This window comes from Aquarana catesbeiana, linkage group LG04, assembly GCF_042186555.1.
Source record: "Aquarana catesbeiana isolate 2022-GZ linkage group LG04, ASM4218655v1, whole genome shotgun sequence".
NCBI lineage: Eukaryota > Metazoa > Chordata > Amphibia > Anura > Ranidae > Aquarana > Aquarana catesbeiana.
In genome coordinates, this window is record NC_133327.1 from 62717616 (window position 1) to 62740531 (window position 22916).

The window sequence follows — 22916 nt, forward strand, 5'->3', positions numbered from 1 at the left end:
GGCTCATGTGGGCCTGCTCTGATCTTGATGGCATCAGCAACTTGACCAGTAGAATGCAAAGGTGCAGAAGCTGCAGAGAGGAGCAGAAAATCGTGCAAGGAGATTTCCTTTTATTGCTCCCCTAGAAGTATAAGAGGGGGGGGGGGGGGGGGTTATTTTTCCATCCCAGAGTTGGGCTTTAAAGTGTACCCAAACTAAAAAAAAACAAGATTTTTTTAATTTTCACCTTGTAAGCCTTCAAACTTTCACACTTTCTGTCCTAGGGTGACAATGCTTACTTACCGTACTGTAACTATGGAGTAATGACATTGTCACGCCAGGACAGGAAGTATGTTAGGACTGCAGAAGACTTTCTCTATTCCTCTTCATTGCATAGGAAGAAAAATGTTCTGTAGGCCACCCCCAAGGAGAAATTTTATGGCAGAATCAACAGGTAAAATGCTTTCAATTGCATAAATTATGTGCTTCCCTCTTTTTTTTTTTGGGGGGGGGGGGGTACCTGCTCCCACCAGAAGTTAGGCACCCCCTCTCCCTGCCCACAGTCTTCTAGGATATTAATAAAAGTTGGGACTTTAAATGAGGTCATGGAAAACGTGCAGGTATCAGGGGTAGCAGTGCAATTTTATTAATCAAGTAACATGCATAAAAACAACCCCCCCCCCCCCCCCCCCCCTGGAAGCCAACACTGGCGTCACGGCATGGTGCATGAGTTCCTCCATGTAGCCAGTCAGATGGGGAGTGCAGACGTCGCTGACTGACGGAGGTCGCCGTCAGTGTCAGAGCCCCTCCACTTTTCCTGCCGTGCTCGGGTGACGCTGGTGTACGCGGCCAGCGTGCACGTGGTGTTTGTCGGGTATATCCTGCCTCCCTTGACACAGCGTGGGCGCCTCTGTTCCAAGATGGTTCATCATCACCTTCAATCCACAGTGCCTTCCCCTCCTGCCTGGGATGCATGTAAGCCCACACATGGTCACGTTATCCACCTCTTTGCCAGCTAGTTTTTTTCAATGCTGGTTGAAATCGGGTTTGTCTCTGCTGTTTGCTTCAATTTCTTTTTTATTTGTGTATATACCACAGTCCACTATGGTCGGATGTGGATACGTTCTATGTTCCAATTATATCCATATATATTTTTTCTTTCGGCACAGACTCCCGTATTTCACCATGCTTATTAGAGAGACATTATTGGTCCATCTTACCAACATTAAATTTGACACATTGCTTTAAATTTTCCCCCAGGCAGTTCACACTGGCACCCTTTGTTGATATTCTATCCATGTCGGCTCTGTGGTTCCCGCGCTGCCCCCCGGGGGGGACTCTGTGTACCCGGCTCGCCAGCGCGCATTTCGCTGCACCTCAGCTCCCGGGAGAGATACCTGTTGGTCTTGGCTTTGTACCTGCCATGTCCCACTGTACCATTCACATGTAAGTGTTTTAGGGTGACCCACCCCTCTTTCGCTGTGAGTATGAGCTACCAGTTAGACTCACTATATGTTGTATTACATTTTTAGAAATCCCTAATCATCTGGCCCCTGATGAGTGTGTTCTACACGAAACGCGTCGGGCATTTGGGATACAAACATATGTTTACAGTACAACATCTCGAGAACAATTATTATGGTTTTTTATATATTATATTACCTATTACTTTCGTTGTGCTGTGGTATTGTTATTTGTACATATTATGTAATCTTTGTACATGCACTAATCTCTCAATGAGACCACTATGTGGCGCCAAGCTGTATGTACCCTTGATGCCGATCGCATATGCACATATACATGTGTTGTGATTTTGGAATGATATTTATTACAATGTCTTTCTCTACAGTATGTGGTTCTGTCTTGAATTGTTTTTATGCATGTTACTTGATTAATAAAATTGCACTGCTACCCCTGATACCTGCACGTTTTCCATGACCTCATTTAACGTCCCAACTTTTATTAATTTTCGCATACAGGGATGGAGCCACTTCAGGTGCCTCATTTAAAGTCCCACTTTCCCTCCCCCTCCCCCCTCTTGGTCTTCTAGGATACATCACAGGTTCCAAAAGACTGTGGGACCATTCACACAGCAAAGCTTGTGCATGCACAATGGGAAGCCGGCTGTGAAGCTGCAAGGAGTCACAATCGGTTTCCCACAATAAACATGCCGGTGTCAGGGGCCCAAAGACTGACGACGAACTGGACTGGGTGAGGACGGCGCTGGATCCCTGGACAGGCAGGTGTCCCCTTTTCAAAAAGCCAGCAGCTACAGTATTTTTGCTGCTGATTTTTTTAGTTCTTCACATGGGGCGTACTACAGTGTACATCTGTACGAGGGCCGCGTTTATCCGTATGGGGATGGTGTTCTGTGCAGGCTGTCCTATATGTGTCAATTGGGACACCGCAGCTGTTACTAATATAACATCAGTGCGAGTGCACAGCCCTGAATATACATAGATGCCAAATTGGGATCAGCGGCTGTATTTGTGAAGCTGCTGCTTCCCAAATGACATGGAACACCTGTGTACGCCTGTGTGAACAAGGCCTTACAGGTTTATATATGCTTTAAATTGTGGGGGATCATCACCCTGGCATGACTTTATTTTTTTTTTTTGTTTCAATCATTTTTATCCTGGCATGACTTTATGAAGGTGTGAGCTGTGTGGAGTCGGGAACCGTATCAAGTTATCACTTTTGGTGTCCCCAAGACACAAGATGTCAATGGCTGACATGGCCTGCAGGTGTCTATCCAGGATTTGTTTTGGACACACATGTTCACAGGTATATACACTCACCGGCCACTTTATTATTAGTTACAACTGTTCAATTGCTTGGTAACACAAATTACTAATCAGGCAATCATATGGTAGCTACTCAATGCATTTAGGCATCTAGACGTGGTGAAGACTACTTGTCGAAGTAAAAACTGAGCATCAGAATGGGGAAGAAAGGGGATTTATAGCGGTTGTATACTCCGTTTGGACATTTTTACCAAAAGGTAAGCCTATAATAGGGCTTACCTGTAGGTAAAATGAATATTTCCTAAACCTACACGGTTTAGGAGATATTCAACCTGCATGCAGCCGCTGGCGTCAGCGGCACATGCGCAGTGAAGGTCCGGCGAAGGTCTGGCGTATTGTGCCGGGAAGGAGTGATGTCATCGCGGCTCCATTGCCTGAGCCAGCGACCCCAGAAGAAACGGCAAGGCAACATGTCAGCCCCCTCAGCACTGACCGGGACGGGCTACGGGTGCTTCATTCTAAAGGTAAGTATTTCATAATGTGCTAGTATGTGATGCATACTAGCATATTATGCTATTGTCTTGCAGGTTTTTTTTTGTTCCCCCTTCAGCGGTTTACTACCGCTTTAATTGACTTTGAAATGGTTGTTGGTGCCGCACGGGCTGGTCTGAGCATTGCAAAAACTGCTGATCTACTGGGATTTTCACACACAACCATCTCTAGGGTTTACAGAGAATGGTCCGAAAAAGAGAAAATATCCAGTGACTGGCAGTTGTGTGGACAAAAATGCCTTATTGATGTCAGAGGAGAATGGGCAGACTGGTTTGAGATGATAGAAAGGCAACAGTAACTCAAATAACCACTCGTTACAACCAAGGTATGCAGAATACCTTCTCTGAATGCACAACACATCGAACCTTGAAGCAGATGGACTACAGCAGCAGAAGACTACCAAGTGCCACTCCTGTCAGCTAAGAATAGGAAACTGAGGCTACAATTCGCACAGGCTCACCAAATTTGGACAATAGAAAATTGGCAAAACATTGCCTGGTCTGACTGATCTCGATTTCAGCTGTGACATTCAGATGGTAGGGTCAGAATTTGGTGTAAACATGAAAGCATGGATCCATCCTGCCTTATATATACGGTCCAGGCTGGTGGTGGTGTAATGGTGTGGGGGATATTTTCTTGGCACACTTTGGGCCCCTTCATACCAATTGAGCATCGTTTAAACGCCTCGGCCTACCCGAGTATTGTTACTGACCATGTCCTTCCCTTTATGACTACAGTGTACCCATCTTCTGATGGCTCCTTCCAGCAGGATAATGCACCATGTCACAAAGATCAAATCATCTCACCACTGGTTTCTTGAACATGACAATGAGGTCACTGTACTCCAATGGCCTCCACAGTCACCAGATCTCAATCCAATAGAGCATCTTTGGGATGTGCAGCCGACAACCCTGCAGAAACTGTGTGATGCCATCACGTCAATATGGAATGAAATCTGAGGAATGTTTCCAACACCTTGTTGAATCTATGCCACGAAGAATTAAGGCAGTTCTGAAGGCAAAAGGGGGTCCAACCCGGTACTAGCAAGGTGTACCTAATAAAGCGGCCGGTGAGTGTAGATTTCCTACATGGTTTTTCTCTGCCTCATACCTCCACCCTTCTGTATACAGACACTTCAAATTCAACATTAAGCCAATATGGAATTCTAATGTTCTCCCGTCTACTCATTAGCAGAGAGGTATGCTGCCTGGTCTGTCGCTCCCACAATTTATGATGTCTAATAGCTTTAGCATAATATTGCTGTTATCTCGCAGTCCCCTGGGGAAAGGGCTTTATGAGAGTCATTCTCAATGTTCTGCATTATGGCTGAATAGCTGGGATGAGCCACGCTGGGGTGAGGCAGGATTGAACCGGCGGTGCAAGCCTCTGGATGTGGGCGGCATGTTGTTTTCTATGGAGAGGTTATCAACACATGGCCTGTGCAAGAGTCATTCTTTTTTTCCTTTCTGTGAAGGATTTCTCATGCTTAAATTGACAAGGAAACAATATCCTTATTCTTCAAAAAATTCTATACACATCCACTACTTAACTGCCCCGTAATTGATTTTTTTTTTATTAACTTCTTACCGTTTTTTTTGTCTCCTTGTAATATCCTCTGTGAGCTCCCTAACCTCCCCTTTTCCTTCCTCATTTTCATATGTTTGGAATAAGCAGTTGCGATCATGTGCACTGGTCTATGCAGACTGTAAATACCATAGTCCATTTTAGGAGCTAGTAAGAGAGGGTGGCTATGTTCTACATAAGTGTGGGACCATGGAGAACGAACGTAGCCATCATATAACAGGAAGTCAGATTGCAGGAGGAAAAAAATAAACAAAAGAAGGAATTTGGAGATATGGAGGAAGTGTAGAGCAATAGAAGGGACCTTACGTTAAAAGACATAGTTCACCTTTACCAAAAAAAAAAGAAAACTAAAAGTGCAGATAAGGGGCGTCTAAATAAATACCAACTGTGCAGCTTTAACTATAGTTGAATAATACCCTTACTATAGGTGTAGGTAGGGTTGCCACCTGTCCAGGATTCACCCGGACAGTCCGGGTTTTGAATTGTGTCCGGGTTTCAGGCAGACTGAAACCCGGACACATTTATTCCGGGCTGTGGTTCCCCAAGTACCCAAGATAGTCGCGCACAAAATGTTGCCATCCGAGAGCTGCGGGCGGCTGTCTGGGGGCAGGTTTGGCATCACTAGGGGTGCAGATCTCAGCAAGAACAATTTGGCCACACCCACCGTTCCGTGCGGCACGCTATGCGCACTGCATTACTACTCTCCTTGGGGAACACAAAGGTGTCCCAGGCCGCTAAAGTGTTTGGCTTGAAGAAAAAGTGGCAACCCTAGCGCCCAGCCACATACTATAAATGGACAATGTCTAGGACAGAAATGGAACAATAAGAACAAAAACCCCTTTAGAACCAGAACCACCCTAACCCATCCGGCCCCCAAAAAAAACTTGAGAGCTTCTTCCCCAATACAAAACCTGCATAGCATGGAGAACATGGTATAGTCAGTCAACGTCACCTGTAGAGGGTTCCAAGATTGCAGGAGATGCGTATACTGGAAGAGAAAAACTAAAAATATAGTTCCATCCAAGCCCGCACGTTGATAGATAAAATGTTCTGAACCCTGTATACAGGGTGAGATCCAACAGGGTATTCACATGAAGACACAACAGGATCTTGGCCAGCTCATGAAACTGAAGTAGCGATATCCAGCAGATCCAGGTAGAAACCCAAACTCAGACCTCAGGTAAAGCAGCAAACATAGAAGTAAAATATAGTATAAACTTTGTATTGCAAGACTATAAGGCCGCAGCTGCCATAAAAGCAGTAACAGGTGTCATCCTCAGATGGGTATACCAGGAGGTTATTCGAAAGATTGTCTTGAGGAGGAATAGATGAAAAGGGATCACTTGATCGGGTACACTCAGTGGGTCGGTGTATGGCGGTTGGATCGCGAGGACACCTGCAACCCCAGGGCGTCCACCCAGCACAACGCAGCCTTCTCCCGAGCAGCTCTCAGGACAGCCTCTCTGTCAAGAAAATATAGCACTTTGATGAGCACTGGACGTCGGTACGCCTGATGTCAGAGGGGCACCCTAAATACTCTTTCAATAGTAAATAAGGGAGAGAATGTGGAAGCTCCAAAAAGGTGGTAGTAAGCCAGTTTTCCATAAATGCCTCAGGATTCCTGCCCTCAGCACTCTCTGGGAACCCCAGAAAGTGTAAATTGTTGCGCCGCAGGTGATTTTCCACATCAGTCAATTTATCCGTGGTGATTTCCCGACCTTTACACAAATCATTGACTGTGGCTTGTATTGGACAACTTTCATCCTCCAAGTCACCAATGCGTTGTTCTGCATTAGTGATCCTGTGACAGAGTTTATGCACATCCTGTTTAAGAAGTGACAAGTCCATCAGGACAGTCAATTTGTGTAGTGAGAGAAGTTTGATGGTGCTGAGTGGCCTCCATTATTTGTGACAAAGTAGGCTTAGCAGCATTCCCCACAGGATTACTTTCATTATGGAGCACCTGTCTGTCAAGCTCTCAGGGTAGACAGGCTGGAAATTCAGCGAATCCACAGACTCTGCAGACCCACCCGGCGGAGATGCAGCCTGGAGAGTGTCTGTGTTCCTCCCACGCCACAAGGAGGGCTGGCGCCATCTTGCAGCTTTACACAGGAGGAAGAGAAGCCTTGTATCTAGGGTTGCCACCTGTCAGGGATTCACCCGGACAGTTCGGATTTTGAATCATGTGTCCGGGTTTCTGACTGCCTGAAACCCGGACACAATATTCAGACAGGAACGTGGTTCAGAACAGGACCTGATAGGAAGATGACGGGACACTATTCACACTGCCTTACTATTCTCTTTGGAGCGTCCAAAGGTGTCCCAGGTCTGTTAGAATCCTATAGTGCATGCTAAATATATATATATATTTTTTTTTTTTTTTCCTGTGTGCCGCTAAAGTTTTACATACCCCATGAAGCCTGACCGGAAAACTCCTAGGACATTGTTAAGTGGGGCCTAGTCATCACTGCTCACCTCCACCATCACAGGAGTGAGCTCTCAAATGCTGAATTGAAAGCTACTGCGTCAGAGGAGAGAAATAGTATGTGAGGGGGTTTTAAACAGAGAAATCTCAGTCCTGTGATGGTGGAGATGAGCAGGGATGACTAGACCTCACTTAACAACACCCTAGCAACGTCCTTGGAGTTTTCAGACCAGGCTTCATGATTTATGTAAAATGGCCTACATCTATAGCAAGGGCATTATTTAGCTTTAATAAAAGCTGCACAGTTTGTTTTTAAATAACAGAGACCCCTCCCCTTATCTGCATAGGTAGTTTTTTAGGAAAGGTGAACTCTTTAAGAACATATACTTGAGTAGAATTTTTTTAAGCAGCGTTTAGTGTTTTTATGGAGATTTAAGGAAAAACATAAGGTTCTTTTAACATTTGTGACCATGGGGTGTTAAAAAAACAGCCATATAATTGACATTTTTGGCATCCTCCAACACGAACTACCCATCTACAAGCAAACATGGAGCTGCTCAGATGGTGCGGCAACCTCAATGGTACATTCCATGTCTGACAAGCGGCACCCCCCCGTCAGACTGTCCCAAATGAATGGGGCAGTGCAGCAACCGCATGCAGTTGTGGCATGTTCTAGCGAAGCAAAATTGCTGCCTGGCAATAAAAAAAGGCATCAGCAAACGGCATCACCACATCTTGGAACACCTGAAAATCACCTTTCACTGTCCTCTGAAAAGTGATCCACTGTGGAACAAAAAATATTTGGCTGCAAAACTTCCCTGTGCAAAAGAAACTCAAGCTTTATGTGGGAATCCCTCCCGTGGAGCCATTGTGTTCTCCCGGCTTGGGGGGAGAACACAGTTATTACTGCTAGCGGCTTAAGCCACTGGCAATAATCACATGCTAAAAATCCTACATGCTGTTTGTACCCAAATTGATTGATGGATCAACTTGGGTACAACCAGCCTGCCCCTAAATGGATCGAATCTCTGCCAGTCCCTGCTGAACCAGCTGAGATTTGATCTATGGCTGGCTTAAAGCGTTTGCTACCCCAACATTTCATATTCCTGATATGTGCCTGCTGTACCATGTACTTGTATGAGAAAGTCTCCTGTTCTATTTGTATCGCTTCCTTTGTGTGAAATCCCTGGTGTTCCTGCCAGTCCCTCTGCTTTACCATTAAAAACTGACCGCACACCTTGGTCAGTTCTCTAGCTATGCTGGGAACTTCGCCTGCTCTCCTCCAACGATCAGACTTGTCCTGACATAGGCAGAACGGGGATCTGCCTATGGAAACAAGGCAGATCCCCATTGTGACAGAGAAGTACACATAGATCTTCTGTTCCTAGTAATCTCTGTGTTCTTCCTGTCAGTCCAACCCCCACACAGTTAGAAAACACTTGCAGGGAACATACTTAACCCTTTGATTGCCACAGATGTTAACCCCTTCCCGGCCAGTGTCATTTATACAGTGATCAGTGTATTTTTTTTTTTAGCACTGATCACTGCATTGGCGTCACTGGTCCCCAAAAAGTGACACTTAGGGTCAGATTTGTCCGCCGCAATGTTGCAGGGAAAAAAAAAAAAGCTGATCGCCGCCAGTACCAGTAAAAACAATAATTAAAAAAAAAAAAAAAATGTAAAGTCCATAAATCTATCCCATGGTTTGTAGACGCTATAGCTTTTGCTCCAACCAATCAATATATGCTTATTGGGATTTTTTTGTAATCAAAAATATGTAGAAGAATACATATTGGCCTAAACTGATTAAGAAATGTGTTTTTTTTTTTTGGAAGTGTATTATAGCAGAAAGTAAAAAATATTTTTTTTCTTCAAAATTGTCAGTCTTCTTGTTTATAGCACAAAAAATAAAAAACGCAGAGGTGATCAAATACCACCAAAAAAACGACATCAATTTAAATTTGGGTACAACATGCTACATGCTTGCACAATTGTCACTTAAAAGTAATGGCGCTGTATTGCAAAAAAATGGCCTGGTCATTAAGGGGGTAAAATACCTTCCTGTGCTAAAGTGGTTAATTTTCAAATTGTAGGTATTTATAGCCCTTTGTTTTTTTTTTTTTGTGCGTTTTGTTTTTTCTTTTCCCAGCACAATTGTTACCATAAATTCACATGTAAATGATTAATCGTAGATCTACCTTTAAAGATAAAGTGTCATACATTTAAAAAAAATAATCCTCTTTAACCTTGGTTAAAAAAAAGGTATAACATGATATATCCATTACTGTACGGGAGATTATTGGCAGCTGACGGAATTGCACAAGAGGGAGTGTGTGGGTTGGAAAGTCACACCATTATCAGTGTTACACACGGAAGGTAATTTTCCCGTTACAATGTTACTCATACTACTTGGTGATGTCATAATGTCCACAATTCCATTAGTATATATTAATTATAAAACAGTGAGATTTCTGCTGTGATCACACCATGCTAATTAATATTACACTACAAATCTTATCAGAGGGGAGCTGACTCAGAATGGAGACTGCAGCGAAGACCAAGATAGGATTTACAATAAAAATAACATTTAGTAATTGAAAATAAATCAAGGCTTGATAAGCTGATGCAGATTTCAGGAGGATGGTAAAGCAGTCCTCCACCTGTACCGGTGTAAGATTGATTTAAAATCTTGTGCTCACATGTAATAGCAGATTAGCTGAAGCTTGCTTCTAATGAGTCCTGAAATCTACAACTTTCTAATATTCAAGTCTTGACTTTATCTAAGAGTCCCACACTTCTTTCCATCCTCTCCATGTCACCTTACTGGCCCACAAAAATGTGATGATTTCTTCCAACAAGCAACAGGAGGCACGGGAGGGTGCAGGCCAAGGACGACTATTTAGATGAAGTTGCATTTGCAATAAAACTGCTTTGGGTTTCAAAACTTCAAGAGGACTTTAGAAGAAACTTTTGAACACTGACAGCTAGGTGTTCCCATATAGCAGGGGTGGCCAAACTTTTTTTCAAAGAGGGCCAGATTTGATGAAGTGAACATGCGCGAGGGCCGACCATTTTGCCTGACATTCTTTGACCCAATAAAATTCAGTCTTATGCCGCGTACACACGATCGGACATTCCGACAACAAAATTCATGTTTTTTTTTCCGACGGATGTTGGCTCAAATTTGTCTTGCATACACACGGTCACACAAGTCTTGGCGGAAATCCCGATCGCCAAGAACGCGGTGATGTACGACATGCCGAGAAAAATTAAGTTCAATAGCCAGTGCAGATCTTCTGCTTGATTCTGAGCATGCGTGAAACTGTGGAACTGCGTCGGAAATGTGAATACACGATCGGAATTTACGACAACGGATTTTGTTATCGGAAAATTTGAGATCCAGATCTCAAATTTTGTTTGTCGGAAATTCCGACAGAAAATGTCCGATGGAGCCTACACACGGTCGGAATTTCCGACAACAAGCTCCCATCGAACATTTTCCGTCGGAAAATCCGACCGTGTGTACGCAGCATAAGTGTGTTAGTTCGAGCTCTAATACACTGCCCAACAAGAATTCTCTTGCCTTTGTGGCTGTGTGTGAGTAAAGAGATGAGCTCGGGCGTGTTATTTGGATATACTGTATTTATTGGCGTATAACAAGCACCTTCACTTTAAGAGGGAAGATTCAGGAAAAAAAAAAATTTAAATAAAGAACTGTGAAGTAAAATAAGGGTCAGTGCCCATCTGCAGCCTCACAAGTGCCATGAATGCAGCCCCACCATTGCCATGAGTGAAGCACCCCCATTTCCATCAGTGAAGCACCCCCATTTCCATCAGTGAAGCACCCCCCATTGCCATCAGTGAAGCACCCCCCATTGCCATCAGTGAAGCACCCCCCATTGCCATCAGTGAAGCACCCCCCATTGCCATCAGTGAAGCACCCCCCATTGCCATCAGTGAAGCACCCCCCATTGCCATCAGTGAAGCACCCCCCATTGCCATGAATGCAGCACCCCGCACCACCCCCATTGCCATAATTGTAGCACCCGCCACTGCCAGCAAGGCAGCACCCGCCCCTTGCCAGGAATGCAGCACCCGCCCCTTGCCAGGAATGCAGCACCCGCCCCTTGCCAGGAATGCAGCACCCGCCCCTTGCCAGGAATGCAGCACCCGCCCCTTGCCAGGAATGCAGCACCCGCCCCTTGCCAGGAATGCAGCACCCGCCCCTTGCCATCAGTGCAGCCTGATTGATGCTCATCCATCTGCAGCCTTGGAGGGGGACAGGGAGGGGGCAGGACGAGCGCAAAAAGATTACATACAGGAAAAACTCCTATTTTCTCTGCGGCCTCTTTAATAGAAAGTCCCGCCTCCTATGATGGACAGAACAGTCCTCCAATGGCAGCGCAGGAGACGGCACCTCCTACAGAGGCTCCCGTGTAAACAGGAAATTCTCCTGTGTGTACAGCACTCGTCCTGCCCCCTCCCTGTCCCCTCTAAGGCAGCTGGCACATATATCTTTTGTGGCCCCGGTGCTGGGAGATTGTTGGGGGCCACAAAAGATATATATGTCCAAATAACCAGGCGTGCCATTCAAAACCGGAACGCGGGCCAGACTTTGGACATGCCTGCCATATAGTAAGGGGATGATTATGCCTACAAACTATTTATCATTTTATTTTAAAAATGAAGTGTCGCTGCTACAAATGAAAAGTAATGTAGGGGCTTTTCTGAAGAAAATGATGCTTCAAGCTCCCCACAGTGCTGCTCACATGACCAAAAACCTAAATATTAGTTCAAATGATCTCTTGCTTAAAAGATGAGGATCGTAATTAAGGCTCTTTCACACTGCTCTGTTCAAAAAATGCATATGTGTTTTGGTGCGATTTTTGGTTACCCGACTCAAATCATGCACCTGTGAAAAATAGACACGCGACTCAACAACTGCAACAGCGGTGCGTTTTTGATGAGTTTCCCATTCTTTTCAATAGGGAGGTGTGCTTTTGGGCATTTTGGTGAGATTTTTAAACATGCGCCAAATATGCAGCATGCAGGACTTCTATAAAACGCAGTGCACCTGCAGAGCATTGGTGTGAAGAGTTCCACAGGATTTAAAGCGATATACTTTTTGTGCATTTTGTTCTGCTTTTTAGACATCAAAAACTGATCAGTGTGAAAGGGACCTTAAGGTTGGCTAATCCTCCCTTCACCAGAGAATAAATCCTAGCCTTCTGGTCATGTGAAGAGCAGAGAAAGGGGTCTAAAGAAGCATTTTCCCCAGGAAATGTAAGCATTTCAACCCATTTTTCACTCTGTTTGTCCATTTTAAATTCTTATAAAAGAGTTTGTCTGTAAAAAAAAAAACAAACAAAAAAATATATAAAAGTCAGCAGCTACAAACACTGTAGCTGCTCACTTTAAATTTAAGGACATTGTCTAGGGACCACGCGATGTCGGCACCCCTAGCTGATTCATCAATCGGCTTCGGATGCAGGCGCCAACATCTGTAGTAAGGGAAACAGGAAATAAAGCCTTGAGGCTTCACAGACTGTTTTCTACTGCACATGCGCGAGTTGCGCTGTGCTTTCTGAATGGTCCTGCTGTCTTCTGGGACCTCAGTGTCCCAGAAGGCAGCGGAAGGGAAGAGGAGGAGGGGCCGAAAATGTCGTAGATCGCCATGCGGCGATCTTACCCAGAAGTGGGAGTGGGTACCTGTCAAAACCAAGTACCTGCTCCCCCCCCCCCCCCCAAAAAAAAGTGCCAAATGTGGCAGTGGAGGGGGGGCAGGATGCGAACAAGTGGAGCTTCCCCTTTTGGGTGGAGCTCCACTTTCAATACTTGAACTAAAGGTTCAAGGTACCTCTAACTACCTGCACCTAACATTTGAATATAGATCCACTTTAATGTTTAAAAAAAAAAATTAATTAGTTACAATTTGTGAATAGAAATTTATAGACACAGCCATATTTGCCAGTCAAATACACAGGAGTTTATTAACAAAAGGCAAATAGACTATACACTTTGTAAGTGCAGTTGCACTCTGCAAAGGAATTTGCCCCAGAGCTTAGTAAATCAGATAAAGCTTCAATATGCAAAGAATACTCAAATCACGTCTGAGGAATATAAAAAACAGCATTTTTTCTTGCACATGATTGGATTGAAGTCAGATGGAAGTCAGCAGAGCTTCCCCATCATTTACTAAGTTCTGGAGCAAATGTCCTTGCAGAGTGCAACTGCACTTTGCAAAGTACAAAAATCCAGTTGCTTTTAGTAAAATCAACCCAACAGTCTGGAATTCCCAGAACCGGATGCTCCAACAAAGGTGAGGTGAAAGATTAAGAGTGGAACTTCCCCTTTTGGGTGAATTTCCGCTTTAAGGTCATCGCATGCCTGAACTGGAGGTGAAAACAGTGGATTTAGTTCTTCTTTAAGGGCTCAAAGGATTGCTGTTCAGAGGGCATCTCACAGGTGGCTGGGAGGTATTATGGCGCCTCCTCACTGCCCCTAAAAGGCCACAACACAGCAGCCGTGTGCATTGCACATGGTTACAGGGCAGTTGTGGTGCAGCCAAGCATCACTTGCTGCCACGCTGTTAGGCAAAGCACCATAGCTCTTGCAAGTGTACAACCCCAGCTTAAGGGGGCAGTAAAACCATGGCTCAAGCTCCTGTTTAACTGCTCCCACCTATTGCAAGTGTAAACTTAGCTTAAGTGAATAAAGGTTGTTAAGGACTACGGCACTTTGTACATCACTGCTCTATGTACTGCCACTGCACATTCCAATGTGTTAATACATAACTGGATTTCATGGTGTTCCCTTTAAATATATAGTATGTCTGGAGCTCATCTGAAGTTTCCATATACAATGTCACATATGGCTAGCAACTCTGTTGCCCAAGGCAACCAGATTTCCTAAAAATGCAGTTAAGAAAAACAGCAGTTAGATTGCATGCTAACTGTGGAAGAAATAGGAAGCATAGTTTTACTGGTTTCCACTTACCGTGCCCATTGCAGTAGTAAATCCATTTCTCTCTGTTCTGGGTCAGAGCTGTGTTCTTCTTGAAGCCAGCTTTCTCCACAATAGAACTTGGATCTTGCTTTGGTCCTTTTTTGAGGGTGCGTGAGCTTTTCCTGACGCTACAAACCACAATGATCACAAGTACAAGCAGCAAAAAGAGTACAATCATCCAAGGCAAGTGCTCATTGATGTCAAAATGGTGTGGGACTTGCCGGGGAGGCCCCCGCTTGGTGGTCTTGAAGACTGTGTTCTTGAGTTCATCCCCTCTGTTTCTCTCCACTCCTGGCAGCTGGGACCCTTCTGTCAACTGTGGAGGCTTCCTATGAGGTCTTTGATGGTCTCCTGCTCCTGGCTCTACTGTCATGTTCAAGTATCTAGTTTCATTCTTTTCAGTTTCGTTGTAAACATCTGTAGGCTCTGAAAACATGAGCAGAGATGATAGATTAGTTAGAAGGGTAGGACTTGAGCGCATATAAAAAAAAAAAAAAAAAAAAAAAATTGTAGACTGTGGGTCTAATGAACAACTAAACTCCAACCTCAGACTTCCTTGTATAAACTCAGGAGTGAGCCAAACATTCTTATTTTAGCACAAGTAAGCTTTCATATAGGCCGAGGTCGGGCTGCTTGATGATCTCACCTATTTATCTTGGCAAGTAACAGAGCCTTAGACCGGCCGGGAAAGCCGCACACCTGCCGTAAGGCAAATTTGGGAGATCAGAAGAACATGTCAGGTAAAGTATATGAAAAGGCTTCTCTGTGAGAACAGAACGAAAAACATTTCTTTAAAGAGATAATCTTTTCCAGCACTTACAATGGTCAAAATCTGCCCGTAAAATCCCGAAAGCTAACCCTTACACTTAGAGGATCACTATAGTGAAAAATGGTGTATGCTGGTAACTGCCTGGGGTTACTTATAAAAAAGTAGTATTCATTTTTTTATTAAATCTTTTTACCTTACATGCCTTTCCAGTAAAAATGGCAGTTCCAGGGTTAGTACAAACTATCAGGCAGGTCCTTTGGCCCCCAAGGTGAAGCTGCCAAGATGCTTTAATTTGTTTAACAATTTATTTAAAAGTGAGCCCTCACCCTAAATACACATGTACTTTCTCCTGCCTTCTCCTCCCTTCCTCACATTTGGACAAATGTGAAAATAATGCTTTCCCACGGTGGATTCTGCGTGTGCACAGATGTGCCATAGGGTTGCCACAGAATCCTGTGGCACACATGAGCTTACCATACATGCGCAAAGATGAAGCAGTATGGAAGTCCCAAACTTTGCTCTATGGCTCCATGCACACTGAAGCTCAAAAAAGCTTTTTCTGGACGTCAGGTTGCTGGCAGAAAACTCTGGTTGAAAAACGTGCTTTTAACAGTGTTTTGTATTAGCGTTTATGAGCGTTTAAGAGCGCTTTTAATAAAAATACACAGAGGACACTCCAAAATTCCACAATGCATTCCAAACTCCCACAATGCATTGAAACGCTGAACGCTAATTAATGCGCGTTTATCTTTTTTTGGTGGTGAAAAACGGCACTTTGAACGCGAATTTCTGGCGTTCAGAAAAAAACCCCTTAAACTCCACTGCTCAGTAAAGCTAAAAAACGTCCACGTGTGCATGGACACATAGGCTAACAAAGTGGAGTTAATGGGCTTTTAAAAAGAAAAACAAAAAACGCCAAAACTCCAATAAACTGCAGTTTATGAGCTCCAGTGTGCATGGAGCCTATATGTGAAACAAGGGGAAATGTACATAAATTGTACAAGTAGATTTTCATTTTTCTCTGACTCTGAGACAAACTCTGTAGCCTACAATAGATCAGTAGTCCTCAAACTGTGGCTTGCCTTTATCCAGCCCTTGGGGCACCATTCTTTACACCGACACTAACAGCGCGATACCATTCCTGATACTGACACGAATAATGGAACACTATTCCCTCCTTTGACACAAATGATTGGATACTATTTCTCCCACCAATTCTATTAACAGGGCATGGTTTCTCCCAATGATGGGGCACCATTTCTCCTATTGATGGACATTACTTCTCCTATAGGTGCAATGTCATTTTTTTACTCCCATTTACCACCAAGCCTGAAAAATTGTCTACTCCCATGGACCACCAAGCCGGGATATTATCTACTTATACTGGTCACAATCCAGCCCCCCCTAAAGTCTGAAGGCCCATCAACTGGCTCTTTGTTTAGAAAGTTGGGAGACCCTTGCTCTAGATGAAAACCACAATATCAAAGACTTCGTAAAACTATCACCCTCTGTCCTTTCAGTTTGCACCCCTGCCCCCCCCCCCCCCCTCCTTCAAATTCAGCAAAACATCATGGTTACTTTTAAAGCACAATTTTATATTATTATATAATTGCAAGAGTCTCTAAATGTGAATCACAGCAAAAAACAGCCATAGCTACTGAGATTACAGTTATTTATCTGCTCTCAAAGCATATCTGGCTAATGGTCATTCATTAGATTTCATCAGAAACTGTTGTACCATCATGTATTAACCCTCATCAGATACTGTTTCCTGTTTGCCATGCTCATAGGTTTCAATAACAGCTACCAACGAACATTACTAACCAGTTATTAGTGTGGCTTTTCATCTGCGCTATCGTATAACCAAGATATTACAGTAATTGCAAACACTGACCAGTGGCATGACATCAGCCATGTGTTCAAATAGAACATTCCTGCAATGTTCATATACTGAATTCTGAAAGGTGAAGAGAAGGTAGCACAGGAAATCTTCCATGGTCCAGGGGAGGGGGATTGGAAGCTGGTCTTAATAGCCCACATCAGTTATATATAATATAAAGTAGTGAGTGTACAGCTTGTATAACAGTGTAAATTTGCTGTCCCCTCAAAATAACTCAACACACAGCCATTAATGTCTAAACCGCTGGCAACAAAAGTGAGTACACCCGTAAATGAAAATGTCTAAATTGGGCACAATTAGCCATTTTCCCTCTCCAGTGTCATGTGACTCGTTAGTGTTACAAGGTCTCAGGTGTGAATGGGGAGCAGGTGTGTTAAATTTGGTGTTATCACTTTCACTCTCTTGTACTGGTTACTGGCAGTTCAACATAGCACCTCATGGCAAAGAACGCTCTGAGGATCCAAAAAAAAAAAATAAATAAATAAATTGTTGCTCTACATAAAGATGGCCGAGGCTATAAGAATGCCAAGACCCTAAAACTGAGCTGCAGCACGGTGGCCAAGACCATACAGCGGTTTAACAGTACAGGTTCAACTCAGAAGAGGCCTTGCCATGATCGACCAAAGAAGTTGAGTGCACGTGCTCAACGTCATATCCAGAGGTGGTCTCTGGGAAATAGACGTATGAGTGCTGCCTGCATTGATGCAGAGGTTGAAGGGGTGGGGGGGGGGGGGGTCAGCCTGTCAGTGCTCAGACCATACGTCACACACACTACACCAAATTGGTCTGCATGGCTGTTTTCCCAGAAAAAAGCCACTTCTAAAGATGATGCACAAGAAAGCCCGCAAACCGTTTGCTGAAGACAAGCAGACTAAGGACATTGATTACTGGAACCATGTCCTGTGGTCTGATGAGACCAAGATAAACGGATTTCATTCAGATGGTATCAAGCGTGTGTGGCGGCAACCAGGTGAGGAGTACAAAGACAAGTGTGCCTTGCCTACAGTCAAGCATGTAGGTGGGAGTGTCATGGCCTGGGGCTGCCGACACTGGGGAGCTACAGTTCATTGAGGGAACCATGAATGCCAACATGTACTGGGACATACTGAAGCAGAGCATGATCCCCTCTGTTCGGAGACTGAGCCACAGGGCAGTATTCCAACTTAACGACTGCTCTCCTGCTCTCTAGCTTCCTTAGTTATCTCCTCTCATGCTCATCTTCAGGACTTTTCCAGAGCCTCTCCCATCCTCTGGAATTCCCCGCCCCGGTATATCTGATCAGCCCCTAACCTGTCCACCTTTAGGAGATCCCTGAAAACTCACTTATTCAGGGAAGCCTATACCACACCCACCTAACAACCCCATGAAATCATTCCCCACATCTATTACCTTTTGTACCACCACCCCCTCCCTTTAGAATGTAAGCTCTACGAGAAGGGCCCTCCCGTCCCTACTGTATTGAACTGTCCCCCTCTACATTGTAAAGCGCTGCGTAAACTGTTGGCGCTATATAAATCATGAATAATAATAATAATAATAATAATAATAATAATAATAATAATGACCCCAAACACACCTCCAAGATAACTACTGCCTTGCTAAAGAAGCTGAGGGTAAAGGTGATGGACTGACCAAGCAGGTCTCCAGACCTAAAACCTATTGAGCATCTGTGGGGCATCCTCAAAAAGGAAGGTGGAGGAGCTCAAGGTCTCTAACATCCAACAGCTCCATGATGTTGTCATGGAGGAGTGGAAGAGGACACCAGTGTCAACCTGTGAAGCCCTGGTGAAATCCATGCCCAAGAGGGTTATAGCAGTGCTGGAAAAAAAAAAAAAAAAAAAAAAATAGTACCACACAAAATATTGACACTGGACATTTTCACTTAGGGGTGTACTCCCTTTTGTTGCCAGCGGTTTAGACATTAATGGCTGTGTGTTGAGTTATTTTGAGGGGACAGCAAATTTACACTGTTATACAAGCTGTACACTCACTACTTTACATTGTAGCAAAATGTCATTTCTTTAGTGTTGTCACATAGAAAATTGAGTACTGTCCTTGATACTTTTTTTATTTGCACTAACATACAATTTTTCAGGACAAGTGCAAATAAAAAAGTATCAAGGAGGACAGTACTCAATTTTCTCTGTCACAATTGCACTAATACGGCTACAATCAAATCAAGTGTTGTCACATAAAAAGATATAATAAAATATTTCCAAAAATGTGAGGGGAGTACTCACACGTGTGTGTGTGTGTATGCATGTATGTATATCTCCTTTAGAATCACTTTAGTGCAGACCTGCACAGATACATATCCTTTTGCTCCCTTGCCACTGTCTTCAGCTACCAGAAGTGAAAGGAAAGCCATGTGTAAGTTATATGTGTTGTAGCTTACACAGCTCTATGGATACCCCTTTGTGACAGCTGATTTTCCAGAGCTGTCACATAGTCCTTCGTACCTGAAAGTACCAGACATTTCCTTCAACTCTTGGCACTAAACAAAGCATCATGAAAATGAAGAAAATGCAAGTACATACTGGAGCTGATAAGGGGGGGGGGGAGAATGGAAGAGAATCACATAGAAGGTTCTCCATTGGAGAGGGCAGTGTAAACCTTGTCATACAGTACAGCACATTAGTTAAATGCATGTTTTCTTGTGTGTTGGGGGAGGAGTACATTTTTAAAGCTGCCATTTACAGGGGAAGATGTTTTTACTTGAACAAGCACAAAAAAACACTTGAGGTAGATCAAATGCAAATGTTTTCAACCAAAAGACAGAATATTACTATAAACAGTAAAAGCAGGAGGTCTTACCAAATTCAGAGGGCGAAGGGTAGAGGTCTGGAGCAGAAGAAGAAAGAGGTCCGCATACATTGTCTTGTTCTTTCGTACCGGGTTTGATGGTCACCAGGCTAAGCTCAGAGCAGTTGGTATGGGTCTTACATCTCATCGTACTAGAAGGCACATCAGAATAGGTACCATAGGAGCACATCCTACATTTGACATTTTCAGTTTCACTTCCTTTCTTCTTGACACCCCATCCTACCGGGCACATAGTGTGGTTGGCACAAGAACCATTCATGAGGTATGTGCCAGGTGGGCATGAGCATTCTCCATCAGTCAAGGCAGAACAAACAGTTTTTGTGACCATAGGTGGCTCACATGGTGGACTGCAAGGGTGACACCGTTCATTCCCATTTTCATGTTTGGTGAAGGTGCTATTGGGGCAAGGGCTACACTCCCGGAGGTCAGACTCAGTACAGTGCTTGGACATATAGGTGCCTGCTGGGCATTTGTCACAGGATAAGATTTTTGTAGGTCCAAGATTGGTGTTGTTATATTTTCCAGACAGCTGAAATATTGTCTTCTTGTTAGACAACTGCACCGACTCAGCTCTCACCAATTCAAGATGACATAGCAGAATCTGAAAGAAGAGAAACATTATCTTTAAACTTCCACCATACTGAAAAGTCCCATTAATGAAAGACAATTGCTTGCTATGGATTGTATGGGAGCAGCTTGGTAAATTTGAAAGGTCTCACGTACACGCAGAGGGCTACATATTCAGAGAAACTCAATTAAGTCTCCCAAAGCATCATCCACTCTTAAAGTCGAATGCCAGGAAAACAGATCCTGCAACTGTTGTACACATTGTGGAATATATACCGTACATGGGAAAATATTTACCTGCCAAAAAGGATTTGCAAGGGTTTATGCAGATGGACACCAGTTTCTTGTATTTGACGTGCATTTAAAGCCCACATTCAAAAGGTGGTGGAGTAGGGTTGGGGGGGGGGGGGATCTCAACTTGTGTTCCCCAAAAGCTTGCCAGTGTCCAATCACCTAAAATGGTACCAGCCTATAACCCAGGGTCTGAGTACTCAGCCTGTGTCCTGCACCATACAATTCAGATATTACCATTTGCCTCAATGGTGCCATGTGGATTAAAGTTCTGAGGCTACAATTGACCCAATTTGTGTCTTTAGATACAGGAGGTCCTCTTAAGGTCCAGGTGCACTGCAGGCAAAGCAGGTCAAATGCAGACATGCTATCCCTGAAGGAGCGGTTTGACTTGCGGTTTGAAAGTGCGTCAGATACCCATTTGTGATCTCTGCATGTATAAAATGAAAAATAAGCATATATACACTATTTTGTTTCCACTTTATTATGTGAAACTTTTATTTTTACTTGTACACCATTTATGGAATCCATATAAAATGTATACATTTTAAGATAATATTATCACTTTTTGAGCCTTTAAAGTCCCATTTAATGGGGGAATTTAACCCTTGGTAGGAATGCAGACATTTGATGCATTCTGCATTTGAATTTGATCTATAAGCAAAAACCAGCATTTGCCTTTGACAACACGAGTGCACACAAATCCTATTTTTGTTTAGCCGTCTTGTGTTCTAGACATTCCTGCCAGACCGCACAGCCAGGTCCTTGACCTGAACTGCAGCAGTTCAGTCTGGTCAAGAAAACACACAGCCTGCTGACTGGACAGTGAATGAGCAGTACATATTGATCTACTCTGCTCTATCCTTCTGTCAGCATATTCCAAATCAATATATGAAATTACAGCAGAGTCTAAACGGCAACTACAGCTGTCCTTCCTTCCTGTCTGAATTCTGCTATGCAGGGGATTGCAAGAGGCTTATATCAATACAAAGTCAGGTACAACAGTTGCATTTAAAACTATAGTAAATGAACACATAACTGCATGATTGCTGATTTTATTTAGTATCTGGAGTTTAGTAGTAGGTACTGGCCCATACTTGGAACAGAGCGATCAGGTAAAAGTAGCAGTTATATAACCAACCGTGAAAAATACAAATATAAGCACCTGGCTAAAGAAAAAAGGTTTTAGTATTCGCTATACACTGGCTCACACTTGGCATACAACGCTAAGGTCTGAGCAAACATGAGATCACTGCCACCCAAGCCAACCAGTTTTAGCACCAACAGACACTTTCAGCCCAAAACCCCCCCAAAAGAAAAACTATGAAAGTCTTCTATAACTGGTATTGTTGTCCTGTGATACACTAGCACCCCTCTTTCATCTGTTCATTTACAATGAGCATTTCCCCCAATCGAATTGATATTTCAGAAGTAATTACTGGTCACTCTGAATTTCTTAAAACTGTGAATGATGAAGGCAGTTTGAAAAATTACAAAGAACACACTAAGGATACGAATATATGGATTGTCACTGGTGCTAGAGTGCCTGCTGATGGCATGTGCTACCAATAATACCAGTAGCATCAATGTCACCATATGACCAAAAGCTTGCAGACATGCTTGTAAAATTATTAGATTGTAAGCTCTTCTGAGCAGGGCCCTCTTAATGCTCTTGTATCTTATTGTATTATAACTGTATTGTCTCCCTTTTATATTGTAATGCGCTGCGTAAACTGTTGGCGCTATATAAATCCTGTATAATAATAATAATAAAATAGTGTTAGACCAATAATTCCTAAACCAAAAAGGCATCAACATGAAATTGGCATTCCCCGTGGCTACAATAGCCTCCATTCTTCTTTAAAAGGCTTTATGCAAGATTTTGGGGTATATATTTGCAGAAATGTGTGCTCATTCGGACAAAAGGGCATTTGTGAGGTCAGGTACTAATAGAAGACCTGACTCACAACTGACATTCCAATTCATCCTATAGGTGTTCAGTAGAGTTGAGATGAGGTTCTGTGCAGGACACTCAAGTTCCTCCACCCCAAACTCATCAAACCAAGCCTTGATGGAGCTGGCTATGTGCACAGTCAAGCTGGAAACAATAAGAATCTTCCCAATGGCACACAATTATCTAAAAGCCCCCATAAATGGTTTGACTTCTGTAGAATTCAGCCGAAATGCAAGCTGTAGGTGCCCTGCAAGCCTACCCGGCTTAACTTAACTAAGCCAGGTGGGAAACTACTGGCAAAAAAGTGACTTCATACTACCAGA

At 43.6% G+C, this 22916-nt stretch overlaps 1 protein-coding gene across 1 annotated transcript in view; it reads right to left on the bottom strand.

Annotated features, from left to right (window-relative positions):
• TNFRSF21 (TNF receptor superfamily member 21) overlaps positions 1–22916 on the bottom strand; it is a 175365-nt gene that overhangs the window by 80531 nt on the left and 71918 nt on the right. The window contains exons 2-3 of the mRNA XM_073625272.1: positions 19773–20382; positions 14281–14715 (exon numbers count right to left, since the gene is read on the bottom strand). Of these exons, the coding sequence (XP_073481373.1) occupies positions 14281–14715; positions 19773–20382 (1045 nt within the window). The remainder of the gene's footprint in view (positions 1–14280; positions 14716–19772; positions 20383–22916) is intronic.